This window comes from Heterocephalus glaber, unplaced genomic scaffold, assembly GCF_053883595.1.
Source record: "Heterocephalus glaber isolate CG9 unplaced genomic scaffold, H.glaber_assembly_v1.0 deba00001773, whole genome shotgun sequence".
Lineage (NCBI taxonomy): Eukaryota > Metazoa > Chordata > Mammalia > Rodentia > Bathyergidae > Heterocephalus > Heterocephalus glaber.
The window spans coordinates 6,549,232-6,569,419 of NW_028258463.1; the positions used below are offsets into that span (position 1 = coordinate 6,549,232).

General features: G+C 48.9%; 1 protein-coding gene across 1 annotated transcript in view; it reads right to left on the reverse strand.

Moving 5' to 3' along the window:
• Acsf2 (acyl-CoA synthetase family member 2) overlaps nt 1-12,973 on the reverse strand; it is a 28,670-nt gene extending 15,697 nt beyond the window's left edge. Inside the window, exon 1 of the mRNA XM_004859690.4 lies at nt 12,716-12,973. Coding sequence (XP_004859747.1) covers nt 12,716-12,843 — 128 coding nt within the window. The 5' untranslated portion in view covers nt 12,844-12,973. The remainder of the gene's footprint in view (nt 1-12,715) is intronic.
• Between the last annotated feature and the right edge of the window lie 7,215 nt (nt 12,974-20,188).

Consider the following 20,188-nt stretch of genomic DNA (forward strand, 5'->3'; position numbering starts at 1 on the left):
AATGTAAAATGATTCATCAGCTATGGAAAACAGAGTGTAGTTCTTAAAAAAGTGAAACAAAGACTGACCATGGCTTAACAATTTCACCCCAGGGCTATACTGGAAAGGACTGAAAATAAATGTTCAAATATTAAGGAAAAGTTACAGGAGGGCGTCATTGGAGCTAAGCTACTGCACAGGGCTCCAGCTACCCGGAATGAAAGTCAAAACAGAGTCACCCATGCTCAAGCTCCCCATGATCCCAAGAAGCCAAGCCATGACTTGTCATGAAACCAGGAAGCATGAAGGACCCTCTAGCTTCATCCTTACACAGCACAGGCAATCCAAGGCAACCCGATGTTAACCAATCCGTTATTTCTCAGCAGTTCCAGTTTGCTGTCCCCACTTTACAGGGAAAGTAACTGAAATAACCCATCTGCTTTTTCTTTGTTGTCACTTTGTTTCAGTCCTCTATACAACCAATGTAATCTGCAACACTTCCTCTATTTAGTGAAATTCTAGAACTGAAAATAACGTCGATTTAAACCAGCTAGACACAAAGTCACGGTTCTATCATCCCAGCACTCAGGAGGCTGAAACAGGAGGATTGCTGCAAGTTTGAGGCCAACCTGGGCTACATAGGGAATTCAAGGCAGACTGTGAATTCCAGGAACCTTGACCCAGCAGTGAGTATTCGCAAGAGGCAAAACACACCCCTTCCCCTTAGATCTGTTGGCTCAGGCGCTTGCCACCCTCCCTGCCTCCCTGGCTCCTTCAGGACTCGGCTCTGCCTACAGACCCTGACCCTGCAGGCCTGGGCCATCCTCGCTGTCCACAGCGACTGTGCGTGCCAGCCCTGCATGGCACAGCAAGCCACAGCTGTGTTCCCCCTTCCCAGACTTCCCTGAAGCAGCCAGCTCCCGCTTTCTGCCCAGGCCTGGGCCACCAGGAGCACAGGGCTCTCTCTGCGGGGTGGACAGCGTCCCCGCCCTGTAAGTCGGCGCCAGGGAGGCGAGCTGAGAACAGAAGGGGGCGCTGCGAGGCGCAGAGGATGAGCCCGGTGCCGCGGTGACTGGTGGGGAGTTTGTGTGTGTGAGGGCGCAGACTGGGAGCCCTGCTCCAGCCCGGGGTCTTCCAGGCCCGTGGACAGGGCTGCCGGGAAAGCCGAGATGAAAGAGCAATGAGCTCAGAGAAGAGGCCAGATTTGAGCCCTCTGGTTTTTCATCCATAACAGAGAAGTGGTCCGAGACCACTATGAGGCTCATAGGAGACATTCAGGGAATCCTTTCTCATCTTCAAGGCGCTACCCAAATGTCTATCAGGGCCGTGGAAGCCAGACAGCCTGGCTTTGGGAGATGCACACCGCTTCTTTAAGCCCCATTCGCTGGCCTGTGAAATGGGTGTGTGTCTCGGTCAGGGAATGGTTAACAGAGGCTGCACATGCGGTGTTCAGAAGAGACCTGGTGTTGGGGATGTAGCTCAGTGGCGCCGTGCCTGCCTGGCAAGCTCAAGGTTCTGAGTTCAATTCCCGGTACCGGGGGGTAAAAAATAGAGAGACCTGGCATGAGGTCACACAAAAGAAGTGTCTGCTCACATTATTCTGAAATGTGTTTTTTCACCTAAAATAGACACTTTCCATATCAATAAAATGCAGTATGTTCCTCTCCCGGAGATAGGCTTTCACTATGTAGCCCAGACTGGCCTTAAACTCCTGCCTCAGCCTCCCAAGTGCTGGAAGTGCAGGGGTGGGTGTACCACCATACCCAGCCCTATTTTTATTTTTTGGTCACAAGGTCTCACTCTGTAGTTCAGGCTTGCCTTGAACTCACTGAAGCCCAGGCTGGCCTTGAATTCTTTTTTTTTTTGATACCGGGGATAGAACTCAGGTCCTTGCACTTGCACAGCAGGCAGCGAAACCACTGAGCTAAATCCCCAGCCCTGGCCTCGAATTCTTGACAATCCCCCTGCCTCATCCTCCTGAGTGCTGTGATTACAGGTGTGCACCACTACGCCTGGCTTTGTAAAAATCCTGTACAAGTTTACACTCTGGTCCATTTCTCTGCATCCTGCAAACCTCCTGAATTACCATCCTTGTTGTGATGAGCAGATATTTTATTAATCTTTTCAATTTGGAAAGCTTTATTTGGCATTTTACCCCCTACTCTTCCCAAGGTGATGGAGATTTGAGCCTGGAGCCGCTGGCTTACCATACAGGGACTCTGCCACTGAATTACCTCTGTGACTTTTGGGTAGTATATTTTTAATTAAATTAATTAATTTTGTTTTGTTTTGTTTTTGAGCCAGGGTCTTGTTATATAGTTCAAGCTGGGCTTGAATTCAGTGATCCTCCTGCCTCAGCCTCTCGAGTGCTCTTAGGCAGTATTGAAGGCAACGTTAGGATCCAGTGCCCTAGCTTATCCTGGGATAAACTCTTACTCATTCCACAAGGCCAGTGAGAACACAAACTGGCTCCGGTGGCCAGGCCAGGCTCAAATTTAGCTGAAGCTGCTGTCTAGTGCTGCCTACCAGGGCTCTTTGACCAGAACGCCTGTCATGGAATTGTGAAATTAAACATAGACTCTTCTTGAAAGACAGCCATCTAGCTCGAGCTGGGGAGGACTGATCTCCTATTTCCTACCTCTAGTAACTTTTCATTTATTACAGTATCAGGTTGAATTACTTTCTGCTTGTGTGTGTATGTGTGTGTATGTATATGCGTGGGTGTATGCACATGTGTGTGTGTATGATTTTTTTTGAGATACAGTGTTACCAGGTCACTAAGTTGCAGTCTTCCTGCTTAAGCCTCCCAGAGTGCTGGGGTGCTGGAATTACAGGTGTGCACGACAACGCCTAGCTATATATATGAATTTTTGGGGGGGGTACTGGGGATCAAACTCAGGACCTTGCACTTGCGAGGCAGGTGCTGGAACCACTGAGCTAAATCCCCAGCCCAATATATGAATTTTTTGAACAGGAACCTTTGCAGCCTAGTGGCATAATAACCAGATGGATGATCAAAAGGGCTGCACTGGGCCAAGGATTTAGCTCAGTGGCGCCATGCCTGCCTCGTAAGCACACGGTCCTGGGTTCAATCCCTGGTACCAAAAGGCGGGGGCTGCACTTGTTGGGCATGGTGGTACACACCTATAATCCCAGCACTCAGGAGGCTGAGGCAGGAAGACAGAAAGTTGAGACCAACCTGGGCAATTTAGAGAGATCTTGTCTCAAAAAAAAATAAAAAGGGCTGGGGCTGTAGGTCAGTGTTAAAGTGCTTGACTAGCATACATGCATGAGGCCCTGGGTTCACTCTCTAACACTATTTTTTTTTAAAGTGGAATTTGCCCTTTTTTGGAGCGGGGGAGACAGGGTCTTGCTGTGTAGTTCAGGCTGGCCTTGAAGTCACTATGTAACCCAGGCTGGCTTCGAACTCACAACAATCTTCCTGCCTCAGCCTCCTGAGTGCTGAGATCACAGGCTTGCACCTCCACCCTGGCTTTCTTGAAAACTGAATGATGAAGCAGGTGGTCACCGCTGGGTTCTAGTTTCCTGCGGGAGCAGTCATCCAGGCTTGGGTTCCTTCTGGACCAAAACCTCAAGTCTAGCAAGCCAGAGTCTCAACATTCGGCACAGTTCTAGAAACGGCTCTTTGCCCTGATACTGGGGGTTAAGAGGGTGAATCTACACAGAGAACTGGATGTGGAGAGAGCACATAAGCTACTTTCTCATGTACCGGATTCTATAGGAGAAAAATCCTACCACAGTCAAAACTGGGGTTATTTCTTTTGTAAAATAGCTTCTAAGGCAGAAATTATAAACATGCTTTCTTGGCTTGCTTATTAATGTGTGTTTGGCCAGAAATACTATATGCTCCTTTAATTTTTTTTTTTTTTTTTGGTACTGGGGATCGAACTCAGGACCTTGCGCCTGAGCACCAGGCCCCGGAACCACTGAGCTAAATCCCTGGCCCTGCTTTAACTTTTTTTTTTTTTTTCCTTTTGGTATCGGGGATTGAACTCGGGATCTTGTGCTTTCGAGCCAGGTGGCAGAACCACTGAGCTAAATCCCCAGCCCTGCTTTAACTTTTTTTTGAAACAATGCTAAGTAGATATAATAATCTGTTGCTAAAGTTAGATTATTAATTATGGAAACATCAACACTAGCCTAAACCCTACAAGCTTTTTTAAAGCTTTGCATATGGTACCACAGACTTAGAATAGTATGCTTTCTTTTCTTTTCCTTTCTTTTTCTTCTCTTTTCAGTACAGGGAATTGAACCCAAGGCCGTCACACTGAGCTACATTCCTTAGACCTTGTTAAAAATTTATTTTTTTATTTTTTGCTAAGTTGCTAAAGTGCCCAGGCTGGGCTCAAACTTGGGATCTTGAAACTGGATGTGGTGATGCATGCCTGTAATATTAGAACTCAAGAGGCTGAGGCAGGAGGATCACCATAAGTTCAAGGCCAGTCTGGGCTACACAGTGAGTTCAGGACCAGCCTGAACTACAAAGGAAGACCCGGCCTCAAAAAACAAAACACAACACAACAAACTTGGGATCCTTCTGCCTCAGCCTCCCCAAGTAGGGTGATCAGGTACCACTACTCAGACAAGTATGCATATTTTAAATGCTTGCTTGATGGATTTTTTTTTTTTTTTTTTTTTGAGACAAGGTCTTGTTAGGTAGTCCAGGCGGGCCTTGAACTCCTTAGGTAGCCGAGGGTATCCTCAAACTCATGGTGATCTTCCTGACTCAGCCTCTGGAGTACTGGGATTAGAGGTAAGTGCCACCATGCTTGACTTGCTTGATGGATTTTTGATAAACTGAATATACACCATGTAATCAGCACTCAAATCAAGAGACAAAATATTGTAAGACCTCAGGCGCTCTCTTATAACCAGAGCTGCATTCATAATCCCACCAACTGGCCACCCTCTGGACGTCTAACCACTCGGTGCATTCTCTGCATATAACAGGGTCACACAGGACAGCTTTCCTGTCTTCCACTGAGCAGCAGTCCCAGCCTTGACTGCTGCATTTAACACCATTTTTTTTTTTTTCTGGTACCAGGGATCAAACTCAGGACCTTGTGCCCACAAGGCAGGTGTGGCGCCATTGAGCTAAATCCCCGGCCCCTTAACACCATTTTTATGGGAGCCATTCAGATTATTGCGTATAGTCATAGTTAGCCATAGCTCCTTTGTTCTCCTTACTTTTTAAAATTACAAATAATAAATCACCATGTATTCATCTACTCTACTGTGGATGGATAGTTTTCATATTGGAGATGGTACAAAGACCCTACCTAGCCTGTCTTCTGGGAGCACAAGTGTGATTTGTGTTGGAGTGCAACTGGGCACATTATTATTATTTTTTAATCTCTTGTTTTTCTAAGTGCTAAGAATGAACTCGGGGCCTCATGGATGCTAGCCAAGCGCTCTTCCACTCAGCTACACTCCAGCCCTCAGATTATTTATTTATTTGGTTGGTTTTTTGGAGACAGGGCCTGACTATGTGGTTCAAGCTGGCTATGAACTCACTATGTGGCCCAGACTGGACTTGAATTCCCAGCAGTCCTCCTGCCTCGGCCTCTAGAGGGGATTACAGGTTTGCAACACCACAGCTGACTTTGGACCACTTCTCCGTTATGGATGAAAAACCAGAGGGCTCAAATCTGGCCTCTTCTCTGAGCTCATTGCTCTTTCATCTCGGCTTTCCCGGCGGCCCTGTCCACGGGCCTGGAAGACCCCGGGCTGGAGCAGGGCTCCCAGTCTGCGCCCTCACACACACAAACTCCCCACCAGTCACCGCGGCACCGGGCTCATCCTCTGCGCCTCGCAGCGCCCCCTTCTGTTCTCAGCTCGCCTCCCTGGCGCCGACTTACAGGGCGGGGACGCTGTCCACCCCGCAGAGAGAGCCCTGTGCTCCTGGTGGCCCAGGCCTGGGCAGAAAGCGGGAGCTGGCTGCTTCAGGGAAGTCTGGGAAGGGGGAACACAGCTGTGGCTTGCTGTGCCATGCAGGGCTGGCACGCACAGTCGCTGTGGACAGCGAGGATGGCCCAGGCCTGCAGGGTCAGGGTCTGTAGGCAGAGCCGAGTCCTGAAGGAGCCAGGGAGGCAGGGAGGGTGGCAAGCACCTGAGCCAACAGATCTAAGGGGAAGGGGTGTGTTTTGCCTCTTGCGAATACTCACTGCTGGGTCAAGGTTCCTGGAACTCGGACCAGAGCCTGGCAGAGGCTCGAGGAGGCAGAATGGGCAGCGCTGTTGGGGACCCCCAGAGCTGCAGAAAACCTCACCAGCTGGGCCAACTGCCATTCCCTGGGGACAGTGCCAGAAGGCCACCAGTAAGACTTTTAAAATGAAACTGAAAGAGGGGGGGCTGGGGATTTAGCTCAGTGGTTTTGCCGCCTGCTGGACAACCGCAAGGACATGAGTTCAATCCCTGGTACCAAAAAATAATAATAAAATAAAATAAAATGAAATGAAACTGAAAGCAACATCCTGCTTGATTCCACTGCTGGTTCCACATCCTAAGAAGACATACGTTTGGGCCGGGGATTTAGCTCAGTGGTTCCGCTGCCTGCCTGGAAAGCGCAAGGACCCGAGTACCAAAAAAAAAAAAGACATACGTTATCAACAAGACCGACAAGACGCCAAGCCAAGCCAAGCAACTGCCCCGGTTTGTGCATTTATTTTATGCATAGGAAACAAAGGATCAGTACTTAGCCTGCATGCTTTCACCAACCCCACACATCAGTAAGTGCAACTACTCTAGCACAAGAAATGGACAAAGAATATGAACACGAGTCATGAGGACACGGGCAATAAGCATTTCAAAGGATGCCCAATTTCACTGATAATCAGGGAAATGTAAATGGAAACCACACTGAGCTACCCTTTGGTCCAGACCAGGGGCGCAGTAAGTATCCCAGAGTCCCAGGACATTAACTCATTGCAGCATGGTGGGAAATGGCAAGAGTTGGTAGCTGCAGAGGTCACAGCTTCTCCTGAGCAACGTCTGGAAAAGCCAAGAAGGTCAAGCCATGGACATAGCAATTCCTGCTAGAGACAGTCATCCAAAGGCCTGAGACACCACAGAGTAAATGACTGTGATCTACCAGTGTCAACATGAACAGAGCTCAAAACACACACACTGCGGGAGAACAAATGGGAACCAGGATGCTGCTTTTTACTGAAATCATAAAAGCATAATAGGCAGCCAGGTGTGGTGGAGCACGCCTGTAATCCCAGCACTCAGGAGGCTGAGGCAAGAGCGAGTTTGAGGCCAGCCTGGGCTACATAGTGAGACCCTGGCTACAATAAAACAACAACAAAAAACCCACCCCATAATATTATTCTTTACAGATTAAAAAAAGACAAAAGCATTTACTCACATTGCACAATGTGTTTCAGTAAGCTTTACAGATCGAATGATACAACACATTGCTCATGGGCTCAGGGACACATTAAAAGTATGAAATGTTGGGCCGGGGATTTAGCTCAGTGGTTTCACTGCCTGCTGGGCAAGCGGAAGGACCCGAGTTTGATCCCTGGTACCAAAAAAAAACAGTTCTAAAAAGTATGAAATGTTGGGTTGGGCATATAACTCAGTGGTACAGTGTGCTCAGCATGCAGAAGATCCTGGTTCAGTCTCCAGCACCAAAAAATAAAAATATAGCTAGGTGTGGTGGCGTGCACCTGTCATCCCAGCACTTGGGAGGCTGAGGCAGGAGGATTGCCAGGAGTTCAAGGCCAGCCTGAAGTACACAGTGAAACCCTGTCTCAAAAAAACAAATAAAAATAAAATAAAAAAGTCTTCAGCAAAAAATGAATTTTGACAAGCTTCATATCCTATGTAAAAATCAAAACAAAAACATTAAAATGGATCATGTACTTGATGGCAATAAAGGAAAAACTGATGAACTGGATGGACTTCATCAAAATGTTAAAGCTTTGCTTTTCCAAAACCCTGTTATAGCAGGGAATGGGGGCACATGCCTCTAACGGCAGCATTCAGGAGGCTGAGGCAGGAGGATCACTGGGGGCTCGAGGCCAGTCTGAGCTATATAGCAAGACCCTGTCTCAAAACAAACAAACTGGGCCAGGGATTTAGCTCAGTGGTTCTGTCACCTGCCTCGAAAGCACAAGGTCCAGAGTTCAATCCCTGGTATCAGAAAAAAATTAAAAAGTTACAAAAACAAAACAACAAACTCACCCTATTATAAGGATAAAAATCACAAACTACAATTTGTGAGGCCCTGGGTTCAACCTCAGCACAAACACACAAAAAAGTTACAAAATAGAAACAAATATTTGCAACCTACACATCTGACCAGCCATGATGATCTAGAATGCACAAAGCCGGGGATTTAGCTCAGTGCTACTGCGCCTGCTTCACAAGTGCAAGGTCTTGAGTTCTATCCCTGGTACCAAAAAAAAAAAAAAAAGCAAAAAAAGCACAAGGAACTCTTGACATACTGAGCTGTTTAACATACAAGACTCAATTCTATGCTTTTTTTCCCCCTGTATTGGGGTTTGAACCCAAGGGCCTTCAGCATGCTAGGCCAGGGCTCTGGCACTCAGCCACATCTCTAGCCCTTATTTATTCTGAGACAGGGTTTTGCTAAATTGCCCAGGTTGCCTTTGACCCTTTGATTCTCCTGCCTCAGCCTCCTGAGTAGCTGGGATTACAAGCATGCACCATTGTGCCCGGCTACTTTGATATATTTCCATCAAGATTAATAAGTGATGGGGCCCCAAAGCACCCCTTAGTTTTTTTTTACTTTTTTTTTTTTTTGGTACCAGGGATCGAACTTGGGACCTTGCGCTTTTGAGGCAGGTGGGAGGCAGAACCACTGAACTAAATCCCCATCTCACCTCTTAGTTTTTGAACCAAAAAAAAAAGACCAAAAGTATAAACATTAGGATTTAAGAGAAAGCAAAATTAATCAATGAAGCTGGAAATCTGAACCGCTGTTGCCTCTGGCTAGGGAAAAGGTTACAGGAAGATTTCTACACCGTGTGGTTTAGCAACTGTGGCTATGGGGCACTTAAACTGTAGCTCATCTGATTAAGGCAGGCGGTATGGATTAGATACACTACTTGGAATATATTATGAGGAAACAAAGTATTGGATTAGCATTTTTAATAGTGTTGCTATGTAGCCCCCTCTAGTCACAACTCACTATGTTGCACAGGCTGGCCTCAAACTCATGATCCTCCTGTCTCAGCCTCGTGACTACTAGGATTACAGTGTGTGCCTGGCTTACTAGCAATTTTTAAGATTTTAGCGCTCCCTGGGTTCAATCCCTAAGTACTGGAAAAATAAATAAATAAAAAGTTTTAAACATTTTTGAAAAGAAAGAAAAAGTGAGCTGTCCCTGGCATGCCTGCTCTCTCACCGTGTGATGCCCAGGGCCGTGCCCTGACCCAGCAGGAAAGGCCTCGCCACATACTGAGCCCAGCTCTTGAGCTGCCCAGGGTCAGAACCACGAACTAAATGAACTCCAGTCCTTATAAATGGCTCCATCTGTAGGATTCATTATAGCAACAGAAAACACAGTACCACAGTTAACACCTGTGGAACTCCACACTCACACACTTAGGACAGGGCAGTTTATCGGCATAGTGGACTGTGTGCAATTAGACCATAAAGCCCATGATCACCACCCAACCCTCCCTCCCTGAAGGCTCTACAGCCTGTAAGAGACACTGGTTCAAAGCCCTCCCGAGTAGTCAGCACTACCATAAAGACTGAACAGGAAGCCCTATTGGCAGAGGCTCCCACCACTCCAGTGGAAACCGCTGGGGAATGCCCCTTTGTGGGTGTGTGGGAAAGTAAAAAGGGAATTGTTATGTAGGGCCAGCAAATGCTCTCAAGAACACAGGGAACATTTCTGTTTTCCTTTCTTTCTTTCCTTCTTTTTTTTGGTTTGTTTTGTTTTTTGAGGCAGGGTCTCACTATGTAGTCCAAGCTGGCCTTGAACTCTATGTGGCCTGAGCTGGCTTCCAACTCACAGTGATCCTCCTGCCTCAGCCTCCTAAGTGATCGGATTATAGACACACACCGCCACACCTGACTTTTTCTTTGTTTCTTTTCTCCTCTTCCTTCTTTTTCTTCTCCTCCTTTTCCTCCTCCTCCTCCTTTTTTGTACTAGGGATTGAACTCAGAGCCTTTATCCTAAATCTCCAGCCCCCTACCCTTTCTTTTGGTAGTTGGGATCCAACTCGGCTCCCTGCGCTTGTGGGGCAGGTGGTGGAACCACTGAGCTAAATCCTGGGCCCATCCCCTACCCTTTTTGAGACAGGGTCTCAGTGTGCAGTCCAGGCTCACCTTAAACTCACTACGTAGTTGACACTAGCCTTGAACTCATGATCCTCCTGCCTCAGCCTCCTGAATACACCAGGGGCCATTTCTGAGAGCCAGAAGTCCTTGGGCCAGGAGGCCCCCATGCTGCAGGTGTCCCCTTGAGACACTGGTGTGGAGCCCATGGGGAAAGCAGCCCAGGAGTCAGAGGCAGGGCTGACTCCAACCCTTGCCTTGTCAGATTCCTAAGGTGCACTCAAGGCTTGGATCTCAGCTTCCCAGGACCAGCCCTGCCTCAAAGGAAAGGCTGAGCACAAGACAAGATTCTGTCGGACCACCCAACAACTAGCAGGTGGGTACTGACAAGTAACCAAGGAACCAGCCTCAGAGTTGCGATGTGCCAGATGCACGTAACACACTCCGTATGGAGAGAAGCCAATGTGGTTGCTTAAGAGAATCTGGTTTCAAAGTTCTTGCTCTTTCCTATCAAGCAAATCCCAGGCACCTGGAGTGAAGGGCAGGAAAGCAGCTATGTGTGACCAGATCAGAAAACAGGACAGCAGGGTAAGGTGGCACATGCCTGTAATCCCAGCACTGGGGAGGCTTGAGGCAGGAGGACCGCTTTGAGTTTGAGGCCAGGTTGGGCTACATAGCAAAAGCCTGTCAAAAAACCAAAACACAAAAAAAGCACAATTTTTTTTTCTTCCCGGTACTGGGGATCGAACTTGGGACCTTGCGCTTTCGAGGCAGGCACCGGAATCACTGAGCTAAATCCCTGGCCCAAAAGTACAATTTTTTAAAAGTTGAAATTTAAAATTTTTTAAAAAGAAAGCAGAGGATAGGAGTCCAGTAGTTTCCCCCACAGTAGTGCCCATCTTTCTACGAATCTGCATGGCTCTGGAAATCTCAGGACAGAGTTCCCGGCCTACTATACTCACAGCACCCACTAGGGGTTGGACACAGCAAGCTTGCTCCTGAACGCTTGAGCACAGGCTTCTGAAGGTCAGAATAGGAGAGAAACAGACAAGGAATAGGAGGAAGTCAGACCAAATGCTCAGGAAATCTTATCTTTCTGGATAAACCAGTCTCTTCCCAATAGTTACTTTCTCTTGAGCCCTGGTACCTCTGAGGTCACAGGGCTGAAGCAGGCAAGAGACCTGCTTTGTTTACACACAAAAATGTCAAAGGCCAGGAATATTGCAGAGGCCTGATGTAGGATCCTAAAAAGTGTACACTTGGGAAGTAACTTGTCTTAAGAGTCCACACAGCCTGAAGGGCACCGGAAGGGCAAAGGAGAGGCTCAGAGATGGGGGGGGGGGGGTAGCACAGGGCAGCACTGGGAGGGAGGGAGGTCGGGAAGAGCTGAGCGCCCTCCCTTCATCCAGGTGCCATTTGCTGCCCACCCTTGATCTCTGGGCTTTCTCAGGAAGTGAGGCAGAGATAGTGAAGTACTCCACACTCTAGATTTCAGAAAAGCCAGCAGGTTCAACAACTCCGCGATCTCGATTGAGAGCTCTAGCCAGAAGGGAATCTGGAATGTCTCCAACTCTTACACCCAACACTTTTTAAAAATACCAATCTACGCTGCCTGCTCCGCAAGCACAAGGACCCGAGTTCAATCCCCAGCACCAAAAAAAAAAAAAAAAACCAATCTAGTTCTCTGAGACACAGCTCCGTTGAGCGTCCTTCCCTCTTCCTCAGGCCCAGGCCCACACACCCCACGTGGTGTGAGAGACTGCTTCTGACCACACTCAGCAGCTGGCCGCGTTGGGTGGCAGCAGGCTCTGTGGCTGGAAGGCCTCCCAGCGCTGAAAACACCCCCTCCCATTTCACCAAGAGCCAGTTCCAGCCTCCCAGGCCTTTCTCAGGGTGGGCACAGGTGTCCCTCCCAACATCCGGGCCTGCTGGCCCCCTCCCACTCCTTGCCCTGGGTACAGAAGGAAACAAGCCCAGGAGTGGTGGGACAAGTGAAAGCAGTGTCTGCCAACAGCCGTGGAGAGAGGGGAGGCTGCTAAGTTCAGTGGACAGCGAGGAGGACTTGATCCCCAAGTTTAGGCCTGATGGGGGCCCAACCCAGAGGCAGAGTTCTGGGTACACTGCCCAGGCCTTGGCCCCCGACTTCCCCTCAGAGTAGACTGCTGGAGGCCCACACTCCTGGCCTGGGTGCCCGTTAAGGGGCCACTCTGGAGTCTTGGAGTGGATCTTGGACTCAGTTAAAGGGCCGCTGAAGCCACAGCAGCAGCCCCTGTCCCGGGCCAGGCCCGCTTTCTGCGATGCTAGGGTACCCGGGAGGGGGAGGGTGCTGGGTGCCAGGTGCTGCCCAGGGCGCGGCAGCTGCGGTCACCCAGCCTAGACAGGGACAGCTGAGCCCTGCAGGACCCCTCCTCCCGGGTGCTCCCAGGGGACGCCCAGCCCCTCCCCCCTTTCCGGCCTGTACCTGAGCGGGCGGGCGCGCTGCAGCCTGGCTTCCTGCGCCCCCCGGGCGAGGCGGGCCCGCGCCCCCTGTACCCCCAGCCCCGGGGCGCGCAGAGTCGCGAGGCGCAGCATCCGCGCGCACAGCGCCATACTCGCTCGCTCGCCGGGAGCTCTCGCCCCAGCAAACTTTTAAGCGGCCGAGGCGGGGCGCGCGGGAGGCGGGAGGCGGGAGGCGGGAGGCGGGAGCGGAGCGGGAGCGGGAGCGGGAGCGGGAGCGGGAGCGGGAGGGTCCCGGGGCGGAGCGAGGCGCGGGAGGGGATGGGCCACCTTCGCAGGGGGGGGCCGGGGGGGCCCTCCCCCCTCCCCAATCGCCCTGGCTTCCCGGTGGGTCCGAAGGGCGGGGTGCCCTCCCCACATAGGGTCCCCTCCTGACCTTCGGGTGCCCGGGGCTGCCAGACCCAGGACTTGGTTAATTTCACGGCTGGTCCTGCCCTGCGCTCCGTTTAGTGCATGGGACATCTGAGGACCCCCCCACCCAAGTTGTGATCCTAGAAGGGGCGCCCCCGAGTCGCCAGCCAGAACAAGGGCCCGGGTGAGGGTGGGGAGGGCCCAGAGAGACCGAGGGTCCCTTCGGTGCCTACGATTGAAGGCCAAGTCCCAGCAGAGGCCACCTCTGGTCTTGGGGTGCCGAAATCTGACGTCCATCCTCCCACCCGCTCCCCGGCTGCACCCCACCCCGCGGTGCCTCTGCCTTGATCTTTCCTATAGGAGTCTCAATCAGCCTGGCTTCAGGTATCGCCCGTGTGTGTCCTCTGCCATCTGCCACCCTAACTTGGGCCCTAGAACCCAATTTCCTGAGGCGCAGACAAAGGTGCAAACAGAAAGTGCCCAGGGTGGAGGCGGCCCGTTCAGATCCCCCACTTCCCCGAAGGTCCCGGGGTTCCCCGAGGCCGGGCGTGGGTGGCAGAGAAGACGGCCTGGAAACAGCAGGACCCACAAGTCAATGTCCTGTTCTGGCGTCCATCCCGGGGCCTGGCTGGGAAGGTGCCCCTGGGTACCCAGGCTCCAGTCCTGGACCACCGCACCCTTCCTTGGGGAAGGTGAGGGAGAGGAGATGCAGAAAGCCAGCCAGGTGGCAGCTGGCTGGGGCTTCAGTGTGGTGGGAGGAAACTTTGCCCTCTCCTGGGGACAGTGGCTCAGCTGAGGTCATGAGAAGTCCACACTGCGCCTCTGTTTGATCCTCAGCGACCTCAGGTCCCCTGGAGCCCTGGAGAGGGGGACAGTCTCAAGCCCAAACCCGGGGAGGACCTGGGCTTCCTGAGGACATGAACAGGGCCCAGGGCTCTGGAGCTGGCCCAGGGGACTCGGGGTGCTGGATGGTTTCCCAAGGCCCATCCCCACCATGCCTGGCTTGCTGGGGAACCCTAGGTAAATTATTGCCCCCTCAGAGTAAATCATTGCCCCCTGCTGCCCTCAGCCTTGAACTTTGCAGTGGGATTCTTATCCCGGCAGATGCTGGTCTAGAGGCCCTGCCCTCCCTTCGGTGTTAGGGCCAGTCCCCAGGGGAGGGATCTTCTGCCCTGACCTGTGTTCCCACCTGGGCTTCCCAGACGCAGGATTGCCAGGAATCGGGGCCTCTAGGACCTCCAGCTTCTGGCCCCCTGACTCCCCACCTCAGCCCTCCTCCCTCCCCAAGGGCTGACTGAGCACATCCCCTGTGTGCTGCACACAGTGGTATAGTTTATGGTCCCTGGGACTCGGCTTACACCACTGATCAGCCCAAGAAAGCCCTGATTCCCTCCCCTTCGCCAATATCCTTCCCTCTGTGCTTCAAAATCCAGATCCTAAGAAGGGCATAGGAGTGTGCACCTGTAATCCCAACACTTGGGAGGCTGAGGCAGGAGGATGGCTGAGAGTTTAAAGCCAGGCTGGTTTAAATAGGGAGACCCTTGCCGGGGACTTAGCTCAGTGGTTCCACCTCCTGCCTTGAAAGGGAAAGGTCCTGAGTTCAATCCCCAGTAACAACAACAACAACAAAAAAAAAACAAGATAGGCAAAGTGTTACCTATTGAACAGAAAATCAAGAAATGATGGAATTTAAAAAAATGTTTAGAGGTAAAGACAGAAGATAAAGCAGAAATGGTTTAAATAGTTCAAATGGCTTTCTTTGAACTTGCATAGATTCCCCAAAGAAGAAATACAGTTGAATGAAAAGCATGTGAAGATACTCCAGCAGGGCATGGTGGCAGACGCTTGTCATCCCAGCACTGGAGAGGTTGAGGCAAGAGGATTGCTGCAAATTCAAGGCTAGCCTGGAGTACATAGTGTGTTCAAAACCAGCCCAGAATGGTGAGACCCTGTCTCAAAAACAACAATAAAAAAATCCAAAGTAAGGGGCTAGGGATGTAGCTCAACGGTGTGGTACTTGCCTGGCAAGTGCAAAGTCCTGAGTTTGATCCCCAGTACCAAAAAAAAAAAAAAAAAAATTCAAAGTAAGGACTCATGTGGGCATTTGTAAGCCACAGTTCATAACAGGATTATTCACAATAGCTGAAAGGTAGAAACAATCCAAATGTGGTTCATACTTATAGTAGAATATTATTCGCCCTGGAAAAAGGGAGATTCTGACCTACACTACAGACAGGTGAACCCTGAAGAAATGCTAAGAGAAATAAACCAGACACTCAAGGATAAATGTTGCATGATCACACTTGTAGGTTAGAGCGGTCAAAGTCACGGACCAAGCAGAATGGGGGCTGGGAGACTGGGACTCCAGGAGGGAGAGGAGTTATTATGTAATGTGCAAAGTGCTCTAGGTTGGGAGGATGAACCTTCTGTTCTTTCTGTTTTGTGATGATGAGGGGTGAACTCAGGGCCCAAACATGCTAAGCAAGGGCCCTATCACTGAGCTCCACCCCACCCCCACCCTGCATTTTAATATCTGGTTTTATTTGTTTTCCTCTTTTTTCTCCTCTTTTCTCAAGATGAAAATAGTGTTGGGGATGGATGGTGGTGATGGTTGCATAATATTGTAAATATGCACAAATGCCACTGAACTGTAATCCCAGCACTCAAGAGGCTGAGGCAGGAGAATTGCTATAAGTTCAAGGCATCCTGGGCTATGTAGCAAGACCTTGTCTCAAATAACAAATCAATAACAACAAAAAACAAAAAAAGTTAAGAAGGTAAATTTTATTTGTGTCTGATAGGTCTCCCATTACCTCAGCAGCTATTATGTATAGTAGCTGCCCTCTTCCTATGGTGCCTTGCCCCCTCCCCTGTGTGACATCATGCCAAGATGGTTGCTCCCACCAAAGAATAAACCCTTCTTCCCAGCATGCCCCTGTTCCCACCTAGAAAGTAACCTAATACTCGCTCACCTCCTAGTGACATCATGGGCTCCTCCATTCCCTAGTCACTACCTCACTCAACCCCACCTCAGCCCCTACAAACCCCACCCCAGTCTCTATAAAAGACTCTCCCTGCCCTGGCCATATTGCTTTTGTCTTTCCTTTGTTCAGAGACAGCCCGGCAGATCTACTCCCCTAATAAAGGCTTGTTGTGGCCTGGTCTGGTCTTGGTCTTCGGCCCTTTTACCTGACAGTGTCCATTTTACCATAATTTTTTTTTTCACTTTTTTGAGACAGGGTCTCAGGCTGGCCTTCAACTCTTAGTGCCCCCCCACACCCAGTGCTAGGATTACAGGTGTGTGCCACCACAATTTTTTAAAAAACAATGTTTCCTTTGGAGGCATGGGATGACGGGTGGGAGGGAAAGAGAACTTCTGCTTTTTGTTTAAAAACCTTTTTCTAACTTTTTGGGTTTTTTTTTGGGGGGGGGCTTCACACTAAGCTACATCCCCAGCGCTTTTGTTTTTGTTTTTGAAACAGGGTCTCACTAAATCCCTAAGTTGCCCAGGCTGGACTCAAACTCAAGATCTTCCTGCCCCAGCTTTCCAGAGTGCTAGCATTATAAACATGCACCAATATACCTGACTGCCTCATTTTATTTTCTAAAATCGCAAACATGGATTTTGTTTTGTTTTTAGTAACTGGGATGAACGCAGGGCTGCACTCCTACTTTGCAAGGATTCTACCACTGAGCCCTGCGTGTTTTAATTTAGTACAGCTTTTTATTAACAGGCCTAAGAGACCCTCCTTCCTGGAGACATTAATCAGTTACAGGGACTGGTGTCTGATGAATTCCTCACTGTGAAGGTTCTCACTGTAGCCAGGCGTAGTGGCACACACCTGTAATTCCAACACTCAGAAGGCTGAGGCGGGAGGATCGATGTGAGTTGGAGGTCAGGATGGGCTACATATTGAGACTGTCTCAAAAGGAAAAGAAAGATCTCACTGTAGGAACAAAAGCAAAGGGGTTACTTGGTCTGGGAAGGCTCTGGGCCACTACCTTTTTGTGAATGACCTTGAACAAATCTTTTCTTGGTGTAGATTTTCATAGTTCTCTGCTTAAAAGTGGAGAGTGAAAAACGGCCCCTTGAAAGATGTGTCCTCACCGAGGGCCTGGTAGCCTGCTCACAGGAAGGAGGGGGTGGTAGCCATAGTAATGCTCTTCCCAGTGTGTGGGAGGGGCCCTGGGTTCCTGCCCCAGCTCCCCGAAGAGGAGGGGGCACGAGTAGCTTTGTACAGAGAGGGGAGGGGACAGGAGACACAGGAGCAGGGAGTTTTAATCTTTTTGGGGCGCGTGGGTTAATCTTGAAGATGTTTAAGAGATCTGGAGAATATCCCCCTTATACTGCCAGTCAGGCCTGCAGATCCAGTAGCAGTGTCAAAGGTGGACCCAAGCTTCGAAAAAAACAGATAAACAAGCTGCTACAAGCTGTTCTGAAAACGGATGTTTCTGATTTTCAAACTGAAAGTGAAAATAGGGAACTGGCTCTGAACTACTGTGTAGAGTAAAACAGTTTGGTCACAACAAACGACACAGGGACATAGACCAGGCAGATATGATCTTACAACTTTGTTTGCAGTTCTGGGGTTGAACCCATGGCCTTCACTCAGTCCTGTGATTTTTTTTTTTTTTTTTTTTTTTCATTTTTTGACATAGGGTCTCTGCTATGTAGTACAGGCTGGTCTGGAACTCACTGTGTAGCCCAGGCTGGCCTAGAACTAGAGGTGATCCTCCTGCCTCAGCCTCCAAATGCTGGGATTACAGGCATGTGGCACCAGACCAGGCCCAGGATGTAGCTCAGCCATACAGTGTCTGCCTGGCAAGAACAAGGCCTGAATTTGATTCCCGGCACACACACACACAAAAAAAAACCTTTAAAAAAACAATAAGCCTCACTGTAAAAAATTTTCCACATAAAAAAGGATAAAAATATGTACATTCATGCTGGGCATGGTGGTGCACACCTGTAATCCCAGTATGAGTTTGAGGCCAGCCTGGGCTCCATAGTGAGTTAAAGGCCAGCCTGAACTACATAGCAAGACTCTGTTTCCAAAAACAAAACAAAAAAAGACCCACATATGTTTCCATACCTTTTCCTAGTTTTACATGAACATGTTAGACACATAAATGTGCTTATCTCCTTTATATATTTTTATAGAAAAGAGATCATGCCGGATCACTGATGAATTCAAAGTCCGTAAATTAACTAGTAGTTTTGATCAGTGTTACTTTTTTGACAACTGTCCCATGGTCATATAAGATATTTCCTTTCGTTTTTGAACACGCGTTGATATATTTACTAATAACAGGGCCTCATGTCTACCACACCCTTGTGGTCCTAAACTCAGATAAACTCATTGTACATGGAAAGTACGGTACACTGAAAAATGTATTTCATGAAACCCACTGAGCATCATAGCCTAGCAATGCTGCCCACGGTAGGCAATGACTGTCCCCCTGGTGATGGCACGGCTGACAGGCACACTGCCAGCGGGGAGGAGACCAGATGCGACTCCAGGTGCGATTTCCGTGGAGCACAGATTGAGACCCGGATGCAGCTTGGAGGGGGAGTGCCTGCCCGGCAAGCCCAAGGCCCCGAGTTCAAAGTCCACTGCTGGAAAAAACAGTTGGATCCCTGAATGTGCGTCACCTTTACACAGTTGTAAAGTGGAAGAATTATAAGTTGAATCATTGAAAGTTGGGGACTGTACTCTTCAATGTTTTGGAGATACACACTTGTATATATATAGATACATACACATAAAAATGGACTTAGGGTGGGGCCACAGAGAGAGAACAGACCATGCTGCATTTTACTCAGTGACTTGAGGGTTTTGGAGACAGGGTCTCACTACGAGTCCAGGCTGGCTTGGAGCTTGCAGTGATCCTCCTGCCTCAGCCTCTCAAGAGCTGGAATTACAGGTGTGCATCACCACACCTGGGTCTTGTATGTTTTGTTATTTGATCATATATTATAAACATTTTTTCTAGGATGATCTTATAGTGCTTATTCATTCTTTTACTGCCAAATAATGTTCTATAGTAACACTGTATAAATATATTCTATTTTTTTGCTTTGTTTTGTTTTTTGTTACCGGGGCTCGAACTTGGGTCCTTGCACTTGCGCAGCAGGCGACGAAACCACTGAGCTAAATCCCTGGGCAAATATATTCTATTTTTAAGACCCTTCTCTTTTGATGGACTTACCTTTTTTTTTTTTTTTAATTACTAGAGATTGACGCCTAGGGTGCATTTTATTACTGAATTACATTCCCAATTCACATCCACGTTGGGCGCCAAATGTAGGGAACGGGGGAAGGGGACGTTACCAGAACCTCTGCAGTAAGTCCTAGTCTCCGGCAAGCCACGGCAGCACATGGCGAATTACAGGAAAGGTAGACAAATGAGAAGAAGCTGAGCTTTGGGTCCGATCAGTGCTGCTCTGGGCAGCAAAGACAAAAGCCCCCTTAGCTTGCAGCACCTTTTATTCAGTATACGGGGAAACAAATGTAACAAGTGAAATGTAGAGTTCAGTACCTCACATTGGGATAAACAAGGTGTAACAAAAGGCTGGGGGGCAGTGGAAATCTAAGAACAATGAGGAATTATGCAGATGTAGATTTGGTTACTCCCTGTCTCCTGCAGGTGTGGTTTTGTCCTGGAGATTACAGCATCGGGGGATCACTGAGGTCTCAGTTGTGACCCGAGGCCAAAATGCAATCATATCTGGAATGTCCTAGCTGGGATGTAGGCAGGAGAACTAGGCCTACTCAAATGATTTTTCCTAGAATTACGTAGCATTGCTTCCAACATCCCTCTCTTTTTGTTTTATGTGAAGGTGTTTTTAGGAAAAGTGAGCACACCCAACAATAGCTTGCTCCTATATGTATTGTGAGGATCTATAGTGTGTTTGACTGGCTTAGCTGTCTATAATAACCATAATTTCTATTAATTGGGGCTGTAAAAGGCTGAAAAATCGAATGATACATTTTTTTAAACAATGTTGGCTAAAAAAACCTTAAAACTTTTGTTGAAGTCAAATAACTATTGTCTTTAGTTATACTTCTCTACTGGATGTTCAAGA